Here is an 11,278-nt window from a genome sequence, read left to right as displayed (position 1 = left end):
GAAGGTATTTCTAGATACTCCGATTTCTTTATTGCTAGGCAGTCTTATAGAACATTGATACAAATCTATACAGTATAGTTGCTCATCCTGTTGTCTCTTCACGTATCGTGCCACGGACCTTGAGCTTTACCAATGCGGCGAGGACCTATATCTATTAGCATGGGCGAAACAATTCGATGTAATGTTTACTCACTGCTTGAATCGACGCCGAGATAGGGCTTTCGTTTATAGCAACTCCCCAAAGCGCCGTGGATCCTCCATCGGGAGCGACCTTGACGAAGCTTGCATACTCATAGGAATGGCCAGCCAGTTCCTCAGCCCTTTCAATAGTTTGGACGGTGTAGTCGAGAAATTCGACGTCGAATCCAATTTGCTTGAAAGCATGGTTCAGGCTCGACCCTGAATCAGCACCAAGTTCGTGAATGTCGTTCGCGCCTAGAATCCTTGACTCTAGAGACTCAATGAGACCAGGGGTATTATGGCCGTTAGTCTTTCCGTTTGCATGCCCGTTGGTATTCCCATTGGTATGCCCATTCGTGCCGTTGGTACCATTCGTGCTATTTATGCCATTTGCAGGGCTTCCAGGTGGGCGAACAGGGCCGCCTATGTAGCCATTTGCATGAGCACCAGCACCATTGGTACGGCCATTGGTATGGCCATTAGCAGACCCATTCTGGCCAGGTTTCAGCTTATCCAGGCCACCATTTTGCTCAAGCACAGTGCGACTGAGACGATCTATTTCAGCAGCATCGGCAGAGAGCATATACCGGTCCCGGAACAGCTCTTCGATCATCTCGTGCGTGATCTCCAGCCCATTCACATTGGCGTACGACTTGACCATCTTCGTAAAGTCGATTTCCAGCTCGCGCGGCAGGTCAATCTGGAAGACGTCGTTGACGTACCACGCTATGCCGCCCTTCCCACTCTGTGCATTGATGCGGATGACGGCTTCGTGCTTCCTGCCTAAATCGACTGGGTCCATGGGCAGGTAGGGCATGCGCCATCTTGGCGAGCGGCCGAGACTCTGCTCAATCGATGCGCGATTCTTGTATCCCTTGCGAATGGCGTCTTGGTGCGTCCCTGTAAATGTGCAAAAGACGAATTTGCCTGCGTATGGGGCTCGGTAATGGACGGGGATCTTCGTCAGCTCTTCCACTAGGTCGACGACTGCGTTTATATCTTCAAATTTGATTCCTGGATGCACGCCCTGCGTGTACAGGTTTAATGCAAGGGTGACGAGGTCCACATTGCCTGTACGCTCGCCGTTCCCAAACAGACACCCCTCGACTCGATCCGCTCCAGCGAGCTGGGATAGCTCGGCCGTCGCCACTGCACATCCCCGGTCATTGTGGTTATGAAGCGAGACGCACACTTTATCTCGCTCGGTTATGTGATCGCAGAAGAACTCGACCTGGTCCGCGAACAAATTCGGCATGGCCACCTCCACAGTCGATGTGAGATTGAAGATAATCGGGTGCTGGACTGTCGGCTCCCAGGCAGCTTTCACTGCCTCACAGATTGAAAGCCCAAAATAGACCGATGTATCCTGGAAGTTCTCCGGCGTGAATTCCAGAGTCCACTCTGTCGCTGCCATTTCTGGATCGGGACTGTCTTTGGTCAGGGCTCTGGTCGTTTGCGCACACCGAACAGCCAGCTCAATCATCTCCTTTTCTGTCAGATTGAACACTACCTCGCGGAAACAGTCCGAGGTTGAAACGTGCAGGTGGATTATTGCGCTTTTCGCACCGCGGACAGATTCTATGGTGGTTCGGATCAGGTCTTCTCGACAGGGTGCCATCACCTGGATGGTCACGTCGTCAGGGATTGCTCCCGTAGTGATGAGGTGCCGCGTGAAGTCGTATTCTGTTTGGGACGCCGATGGGTATGAAATCTCAATCTCCTTGTAGCCCAGCTCAAGGAGGAAATGGAAGTAGCGCAGTTTGGCAGCGCCGTCCATTGGATGGACCAACGCCTGGTTGCCATCTCGGAGGTCGGTTGAAAGCCATCTAGGAGGCTTGGTCAAGGCCTTGTTGGGCCACTTACGGTTGGGGAGGTGTAGCTGGGGGAAGGGGCTGTATTTCTCTGCAGGTGCGTTGAGCCTGCTTGGTTAGGGCTGGTGTCTTGTTGGCCAAGGTTGAACTTACATTGTTGCGGTGTTGAATGACAAGTATCCTAATCCGTAATCTACAAGAAATCTGATAAGCTTGACCTTGAAAATATCTAGATTTATATTGAACCTGGAGTACCAGGCCTCGATATTGCCTATTTAGGAAAGATATAATCCGTGCCCAAGTTGCCACGGATCTTCAGGAACCCGTAAAAACCCAGAGTAATCGTGCAATTCCTCTACCCCAGCCCGATCCGGTTTCCTACTTGCCGGTTTAGGAAGGCGTCGGTATATTGATTCCAATTCTATTTCCGAAACGGCCCGCCTACTTTGCTCTAACGGCCCGGCGGTTATATCGGCTTGCACCTGCTCGACACTGACTATGATCACGGCCTGACACTGGAAGCTCAACTACCAATATGCTTGCCGTGCAGAATGCTGTGCCTGAGCTTGGCCATCTTTCTGAACGGTCCCCGCTGTCTCTGGTTGGTGCATAGTTCGGTATTGGGTTCCACGGCTGACCTATATTCAGACCACAGATCATAATGACGAAGTCCACGATATCAAAGACCGACTGCGACACCTCTGGGCCGAGGTCCTTCAAGATGATCCAGAGAGCTTCTTTGACGAAGATGTGTTCTTCGATGTTGGGGGCGACTCGGTCCGCAGCCAGATGCTCATCACTGCTGCCGGGAAGCAGGGAATTCATTTGACGATGGAGCAGATATTCATGAACGCGTCACTGGAAGAAATGGCCACTGCAGCTCAGATCATGGAAGCCAGGGAAGATGATACCGACTACGACCTCCAGCCCTTTACCCTAATCCGTGGACTTGGCCTAGAGCAGACCCTCGGCGAGGTTGCAGCCAAGTGCAATGTACAAACAGACAAGATCGAGAATGTGTACCCCTGCAGTCCCATGCAAGAAGCCCTCGTCGCCGAGTTCGACGGCACTACAAATCCATATGTCCGACAATTTGTATTTCGACTGGCGGAAGACCTGGCGGTGCATAGTCTCGAACAAGCATGGAAATATACGATACGAGAAAACCCGGTCCTTCGCACCCGTATCTGCAGCATTCCGGATACAAGGGGATACGTACAGGTGGTCCTGGATGATGTACCTGTATGGAAGTCTGTGGAGTCGAGTGTTGCTGCATTTCTAGCAGAAGATGAAAGCATCCCAATGGCCGTTGGAGATCGCTTCTTCCGCTATACTATCGTGAATGATGCGGGTAAGAGGTACTTTGTATGGACTGCCCACCACGCATTGTGCGATGGCGCGTCTATCCCTGAGGTGCTCGAAGAAGTGGCAATCCGATTCCAGAAGACAAGTATATCTTTCGCACCACGCGTTCCTTTCGCAACGTTCATCGGGTCAGTTGTCGCACCGGGCCATGAACAGTTGCGCAAACAAGAGGACTTCTGGAAACAGTCCCTAGGAGACCTCAACCCGACCCCATTCCCTTCCATACCCCAGCAGCCTGACTTCCAGGTAAACCCATCCACGGTGGCCGAGCATTTGATACATCTCCCCCAGGAGCAAGCACCCCTGGGGCTGACAAAAGCTCTCCTTCTGCGAGCGGCGTGGGGAATCCTCCTTTCGCACTACACCGGCACACAGGATATCGTCTTCGGTGCCATAAACAGTGGCCGGACAGCTTCTGTTCCAGGAGTAGACAGGATGACAGGGCCGACGATTAATCTCGTGCCCATCGCCCTCAGCGTGGATCCTCAGCAGTCGGTCGCCGGCTTCCTGTCTGCTGTCCGGTCGCTTTCCGGCGAAATGATACCCTTTGAGCAGATTGGTATTTCGAAGATACGCCAGGCCCTGACCGATAGAGCGTGGACAGGCGTGGATTTCCAGACGTTGCTGGTCGTACATCCTATGGAATTCGCCGATGCAATTGCGCTGTCCATGAAGGCGCTAGGGCTTGAGTATGTGGACGAGCTGGGCAAGAAAGAGCATCACCCATACCCTCTCATAATTACCTGTACTCCTGCTTCAGAGACGACGGTTAGAATGACAATCCAGCACGACGAACGTGTGGTGTCCGCTATCCAGGCTCAAAACCTAAGCCACCAGTTCCAGGCTGTGCTCACGCAGTTGACGGAGAGTGCGAGAGATTCGACAATTGGATCTATCTCTCCGTTAAGCAATCACGATCTCACCCAGATTCGGGAATGGAACAAATTCACACCACCACCGGAGGAGACGTGTATTCACTATCTTTTTGACAGACAACTCCAGGCGCAGCCCGACGCAATTGCTGTCTCATCGCTCGAGCGCGACCTCACCTATAGGGAGGTAGACCGATACTCCGATCTGATAGCCGTCCAGTTACTAGATATCGGGGTGCAGCCGGGCATGTTTATCGGGGTATGTTTCGAGAAGTCCCTCTGGACGGTCGTGGCTATTCTGGCCGTCTTCAAGGCCGGAGGCGTGTACGTCCCTATAGAGCCGACGCATCCACGAGACCGGATTGCTGAAGTTGTCAAGACCGCGGAGATTAACATCAGTCTTGCTTCAGGTAATGGTGCTGCAGCACTGACAGGCATCTGCGATAGCATAATTACCGTCGATGGCAACTTTCCAGAGTCCCCCCAAACCGTGGAACTCCCTCCAGGTCTGTCTGAGCCATCTAGACTGGCGTATCTGCTATTCACTTCAGGAAGTACTGGCAAACCAAAGGGTATACTTATGTCGCACCAGGCTATTTGCGCGTCAATCCTTCACCATGGAAAGTCATTCGGGGCTGGACCGCACTGGCGCACACTGCAGTTCGGTGCACATACATTCGACCTGTCCATTGGGGAATTCTTCACCACGCTAGCATTTGGCGGGTGCATCTGTGTACCCACAGAGGAGGAGCGTCTGAATAACCTCCCGGGAGCTATCTCCTCGCTGAACGCAAACACGCTGCTGGTAGTCCCCACTGTTGCGAATCTGTTATACCCCCACGACGTACCTTCGTTGAAGACAATCGTTCTCGCCGGTGAGCCCATCACAAAGGAGACGATTGTACGATGGGCAGAGCATGTCGAGTTGACTGCTGCCTACGGCCCATCCGAGACTGCCGTCTACTGTTCTGGGAATCTGCGAGTGCCCACAGACGCCGACCCAACTCATATCGGGTTCGCCATTGGAGCGACGATGTGGATTGCGAATCCGGAAAACTATCACCAGCTTTGCGCTATTGGTTGTGTCGGCGAGATCCTCATCTCCGGACCATTGCTAGGGAGTGGATATATTGGAGATAAGCAGCAGACAGACTCTGCCTGGGTCCCTGCGCCTGAATGGCTGAAAGACCTCAGCTCGAGTCCGTATCAGACCCTTTATCGGTCTGGCGATCTGGCGAGATATAACGAGGACGGGACCTTTCGGATAGTCGGACGCCGGGATACGCAGGTGAAGCTGCGTGGATATCGTATCGAGCTCGGCGAGATTGAGAACCAGATCATGGCCTCGGGTCTTGTAGCGAGTACGCTCGCTGCCCTTCCAGCCCAGGGCCCGTGCCGCCGTCAGATTGTGGCCGTTCTGAGCTTTAATCGATCTGGTCTCCAGGGGAACAGTACTTCTGGCCCTCAGGATCGATTCACGATAGCTAGGGACAGACATTCCCCTGATACCGTTGGAAAGTTGGAGCAGTTGAAGCAGCGTCTTGAGCTTGTTCTTCCGGAGTATATGGTTCCCACTGTTTGGGTTTTACTTGAGGAGCTGCCGCTTTTGATATCAGGGAAGATTGACCGCAAGGCCATCAAGGGCTGGGTCAATGATATGGATGATGCCACCTTTACGGAAATAGTGGAAGACCAGCAGACCGATGGAGATTACCGGAAGAGCGAGATCATTGAGGGTTCTTTGGCAGATACACTCCGGAGCCTCTGGTGTAAAGCTCTGCAGAAGCCAAAGGAGCATGTCCATATGCGCACTTCGTTCTTCGCCATCGGGGGTGACTCCATTTCTGCAATTGAAATCGTCTCACAGGCAAAGAAGTTGGGATTGCCTGTTACTGTTCGAGGTATAATCAATGCCAAAACGCTCGGAAATCTGGTGCCCCTGGTGGAGCAGCAGCTCAGTAAGGATGTTGATACTGCATCGCCAGCACAACTCGAGCAGAGCCACCTGTCTGTGACTGACATATTAGCACCATACGATAACCTTCTGCAGGCTCGTTTACGCGACCATCCCACCGTGGCAGTTCAAGACGCCTACTTCTTTGCCCCAATGCAGCGCGAGATCCAACGGCAGCGCCAGGTAAATCCTGCCGTTTTCCTCTTGTCGTGGCAGATGGAGATGGCCTCACGCGATGGACAGATACAGATATCACTGGAAAGATTGGCTCAAGCTTGGAGAAGGGTGGTCCAAAGGCTCCCAATCCTAAGAAGTATCTTTCTGATCGACCCGTCCGGCCAGCTGCCACATATCCAGGTTGTGCTGGACAATGCGGAGCCAGAGATCGCGACCGTCTCAATATCTTCAGATGTTGCCAGAAAGATAGAGCCAACCTTTGAGTCTCTGGGAATACCACCGGTGGATGAGTGTTTCCTTCCACACCGGACGCTGCTTTCACAGCGGGGAGACAGGTTCTTCATTCACATCGAGCTGGACCACCTGGTGATTGACGGTTGGTCTCTAAGAGTCATCAAGGAAGCCCTGCTAGAGGAATATGAAACATACGGCAAGGAATACATTCCCGATGCAGCCCCGTCATACAAGGACTTCGTGGTAGCACAAACCCATCCAGGCCGAGTGAACCAAGACCGGTCATACTGGACGGAGAACCTTCGCGACCAATCCCCCGCACTACTCTCGTTCCCTGTATCTCGACCGGTTCCGTACTTCAGCAAACAGAAGACAATCTTCTATCTCCCTGAGATCCCTGCTGCGGCGTTGACGTCTTTCAGTGTGGCCCATGGCATTACGCCGGCTAGTATATTTGACGCGGCGTGGGCGCAGACATTAAGTCTTTTCACGAAGCATTCGGATGTCGGGTTTGAATATGTTGTCTCCGGTCGTGATGAAGATGTTCCAGGCGTGTTCACCATGGTTGGTCCCTTGATTAATGTCCTGGCATATCATCTACAAGGTGTCGAGGCGGCCGAGAACACAACCGAAGAGGACTTGGCAGTGCTGGCAACGCGGATGCAGGACCAGCGGGCACAGGATAGTGTGCATTCTGCGGTGAATATCCGAGAGGTCGTGGACGAGGTACACCGTGGGAAGAAACTGTTTAACACTGCGGTGAACTTCCAGCGCCGTCCGACAGCGGTTGAGTCGAAGACGTTGTGGGTTGATGATGATATTAGGAAGTCGAATGACCCGTGGCATGTACGTTTCTTCCTCCTATTTTCCGTATTTTTATTGATTATTGACAAGCGCAGTTTGATATTCTTGTCCGTGTTATGCACATCACCGACGACAACACCTTCCGGTCGTCTTTCGAGTTTGATGCGCTGCATTTCGAAGAAGGGCGTATCCAGGAAGTTGCGAACAATTTCTGGCAGAGAGTAGAGAAGACTTTCTCGGGCGAAACACAATAAATGGTACTGCTGGAAGGAATTGATTTGCAAGTAGTTGATAGAATGATAGAACGGCAATACGATCATCACTACTTCATTTGTACCTTATCCGGTATACACGTAAAGGGTAGCATCAGATATAGAAATGACCTTAAGCCTAGGCATAGGAAGAAGTAATTATATATTTAACTTTGGGGAGCGTGAATCTTTAGAGAGTATAAGTATATAGCGATTAGGATAGATCATAAAACTACCTTAGATCATGTTATATATATTACATCGTATATTAGACATACCATGCGACTTGAACTACGACGTACGTTTAAATGCAGTGTTACATTAGAGAAGCGAATGGGTGTATAATTTTATTACAAGACATACTATTCTAGAGAGATAGGAGGAAGACTCGGAACACAAGTCCAACTTTCCAGTAAACCACTAAGCACCACCAACAGCACCAGAAACACCAAACAGACGCTCGCGCTTCATGAGCACACTCAGAACAGCAACCAGAGCACCAGCAGCGATGACGAGGACATAGGCCTTGCTGATACCAGACGTAATAGCCTCGAGGACCTGGGTCCGGGTCTCGTCGGTCAATGTATCCAACAGATCAGAGGCGCCCTGGATAGCAGCCTCGATCTGGGAGCGGGGAACACCGGGAAGGATCTTGGGGATCTCGGTGAGACAAGTGTTGAGGAAGACGGCGTTGGCGATGGCCATGACGATGGTGATTCCGGCGAACTGGGCGAGGGTGATGAATCCCACGGCGGCGGGGACCAGCTCGGGTTTCACGACGGCTTGTGCAACGGCGAATGAGGCTTGGATCCACAGACCGACACCGAGACCGAGGATCACGGTGTATCCGTAGATGCGGCTGGTGGAGGTGTACAGGTCGACAGTGTACATTAGGGCTCCGCCGGCTAGAGCGAGCAGGCCTCCGGCTGTGTACCAGGGCATGTAGTAGCCGAACTTGGACAGGAAGGCGCCGTTGGCCAGGATGGTAACGACCATGAGGACGATAAATGGGAGGAGTCGGACTCCTGCGTCCAGAGCTGCGTCGCCACGGGTGAACTGGAAGTAGATGGGAATCATATAAATCGGCACAAAGGCAGAGGCACCGGCGGCGGCCGTCGAGGCGAACAAGATCAACACCGTGCGAGAACCAAAGAACTCGACCGGAATAATACGACGGGACAAGGTTGTAAAGACCAGGAAGACTTGCTGCAGCCCGAGGATAATAAACAGCACTCCAGAAGCAACAAAGAGACCGATAACCTGGCCAGAGTTCCAGGGGTAAGTGACGCCGCCCCAGGAGATGGCCAGGATGAAGGTCGTGAGGGCTGCCATCTGCAGGATAGAACCAATAATGTCAACCTCCTTAGAGCGATCTTTCCATGAAACTCCCGGACGAGGATCCTTGCTGGGGAGCAGGAAGAGATATGCAGGGGCACAGACGGCGCCAATAAGCAGGTTGATGTAGAACGACCAGCGCCAGCCAACAGATGACACGCTGAATCCTCCTCCAACAACAGGACCAAGCACAATGCCAATACCCCATGTCAATCCAGTTCCGCCGATATACAACGGACGCTCAGGCAGGGTCGTAGTCATGGCAATGAGGGTCATGACGCCCACATACAGTCCTGCACCAGCCACTCCGCACAAGGCGCGGCCGACAATCATCACGTTCATGCTCGGGGCAGCACCACAGATGGCGGAGCCGACCTCGAAGACCACGATGTTCAGGATGTAGGTCCATTTCGCGTTGAACTGACCGTACAGCTTTCCCCAGATCAGGTTTGTAGCGGTGGCGCCGAGCAGGAAGGCAACACTGAGCCAGGTCAACTTCTCGAGCTCGCCCAGGTCCTCAATGATGACAGGCTGGATGTCGGCGACAACGGTGTTATCGAGGGCGTAGAAGAAGATGGACGACCAGATGGAGAAAATAGCCAACCACCATTTCCAGCCGTCGATATCACGCGGAGGGGTCTCGGGCTCTTCGGGGGCGTCTTGTGCTTGCTTCTCACTGTCGGGGGTAGTGTACTCGGTGGACGAGCCGGAGCTCTCGATGGCCCCGTTGGGCGCTTTCTCGTCGGGGGTAGCGGACATTGCGAGAAATTAGAGTTGCAACTTGAAGCAAGAGAGAATCCTAGATAGTAGAGCTCGGTCAGAACTATATTTTATAGCGTAGAACTATATCTTTATAGCGTACACTGTTATGATCGACGTGGCGGACTCTCCAGCATTTGTCAGAATTTGTCAGGGGTTCAAAGAGCAGCAGAATTGATTTCTAATGAGCATTCTCTTTGTTTGCAGAGTGAATGCCACCGAAGAGCTGCTCGCATGGCTGCTGTGAGTTCGGGATATCGATTTCCCTTTTGGGACGAGGCCTCCGGAAATTTCCTTCCCCTTTCGTCGAGGCCCCGTCCGACAGGGCTGGCGGTTCCTGGACTGCTTTCCAAGGCCTCTCCGAGTGCTCTCCGACTGGTCCAGAATTCAAGCTTGTTTTTCGCCCGCTGCGATTGGCTCGATCTCGATGGAGCAGAATGGTTATGCTATTTTCAGCTCCGCGAGCTATGGAGATGATCTCCAGACAACACAATTAACGGAATTTAACTGCCTGATACGGTTTATTTTCTATTGCAATTATCTGATTCGCGGCTTCTATGCATGGTCTCTACGCCCTCTTTGTTGCAAACACCATCGTCAACGGCGACTCAATCCGCGCCTTCTGTCCCCCCAATGCAGCCTCCAGCTCGTCCCAGAGATCCTGAATGTCCGACTCAGGGACAACCGGCACCCATGTCGCAAGATACCCCTTGAGCCACTGAATCCCCTGCTCATCCGCCCAGTCCTCGTCGCCCTCAATCCACACCTGCTCCTCCCAAGCCGCCGACCGACTCTCCGCAAGCCGCTCGTCTATCCGATAGCTATCAAAGCTCCCCTGCGCATTGATATGCACCCTCTTCACATCCTCCCACTGACTCGGCAGAAACTCCAACGACTCCAGCGCGGCATTGATAATGGGAATCGCATGGTCTAGCAACGGCCCGTCCGCGCGCTTCGAATACACCCCCCAGATGCTCTTCCACGCCCGCTGAGCCCGCTCATTGCCGACAATCCGGGGAACGGTATAATGCGTAAGAACCAGGGTCCCACCGGTCTTCAATTCCCTCCCCATCTCGGCGATCGCTACCGCCGTGTCCATCCATTGGATACACTCGCAGGCGGTTATCACGTCAACGCTCCCAGAGGGCACGCTGCTCTTCTCGCCTCCTTCCTGCAGGAATTGGAAGGTTGTTCCTGTGGCTGCTGCGGATTCTTCGACTAGTAGTCTGCGCGCGAGACTGACATACCCGTCGTTTGGGTCGGAGACGATCACGTTGGGGAAGCGGGCTGCGAGGCTGGAGGAGACGACGCCGCAGCCGGCGCCGATATCGTGTGCCACGGACCAGGATGAGGATGACTTTGCGGCGTGGTAGCTGTAGATCCGTTCGAAGAATGAGGGTGGGTAGACGGGGCGGTAGTCCAGGTATTCGGACCAGTTGACGCCTTGCTTGAAGGAGAAGCCGAGCTCTTGGGCTGGTGTGGTTTCAGTTTGTGACATGGTGGGAATGTGGATGGTGTATGGTGGTTGCTCGGTGT

General features: G+C 53.1%; 4 protein-coding genes across 4 annotated transcripts; 1 reads left to right on the top strand and 3 right to left on the bottom strand.

Moving 5' to 3' along the window:
• ASPVEDRAFT_47956 (uncharacterized protein) lies at positions 1-2,182 on the bottom strand. Its single transcript, XM_040813904.1, has 3 exons — positions 2,145-2,182; positions 194-2,099; positions 1-145 (listed from the first exon to the last, which is right to left on the bottom strand). Coding segments are annotated over exons 1-3 (1,971 nt in total). The 5' UTR covers positions 2,147-2,182; the 3' UTR covers positions 1-82.
• A 284-nt stretch (positions 2,183-2,466) lies between these two features.
• ASPVEDRAFT_180459 (uncharacterized protein) lies at positions 2,467-7,791 on the top strand. Its single transcript, XM_040808859.1, has 3 exons — positions 2,467-2,592; positions 2,640-7,439; positions 7,493-7,791. The coding sequence occupies exons 1-3, from the start codon at positions 2,527-2,529 to the stop codon at positions 7,649-7,651; spliced, it is 5,025 nt and encodes a 1,674-aa protein (XP_040674564.1). The 5' UTR covers positions 2,467-2,526; the 3' UTR covers positions 7,652-7,791.
• Positions 7,792-7,983: 192 nt separating this feature from the next.
• ASPVEDRAFT_156404 (putative MFS drug efflux transporter) lies at positions 7,984-9,932 on the bottom strand. The gene is made up of 2 exons (XM_040808519.1): positions 9,846-9,932; positions 7,984-9,782 (listed from the first exon to the last, which is right to left on the bottom strand). Exon 2 carries the CDS (start codon positions 9,740-9,742, stop codon positions 8,069-8,071), a length of 1,674 nt encoding a protein of 557 aa, XP_040674563.1. The 5' UTR covers positions 9,743-9,782; positions 9,846-9,932; the 3' UTR covers positions 7,984-8,068.
• Positions 9,933-10,310: 378 nt separating this feature from the next.
• tpcM (methyltransferase tpcM) lies at positions 10,311-11,240 on the bottom strand (the record flags this gene model as incomplete). Its single annotated transcript, XM_040810902.1, has 1 exon — positions 10,311-11,240. One exon carries the CDS (start codon positions 11,238-11,240, stop codon positions 10,311-10,313), a length of 930 nt encoding a protein of 309 aa, XP_040674562.1.
• Between the last annotated feature and the right edge of the window lie 38 nt (positions 11,241-11,278).

The sequence above is a fragment of the Aspergillus versicolor genome, assembly GCF_001890125.1.
Source record: "Aspergillus versicolor CBS 583.65 unplaced genomic scaffold ASPVEscaffold_17, whole genome shotgun sequence".
Classification (NCBI taxonomy): Eukaryota; Fungi; Ascomycota; class Eurotiomycetes; order Eurotiales; family Aspergillaceae; genus Aspergillus; species Aspergillus versicolor.
Note: the sequence above shows the minus strand (reverse complement) of the source record. Positions and strands in the feature narration are given on the sequence as shown.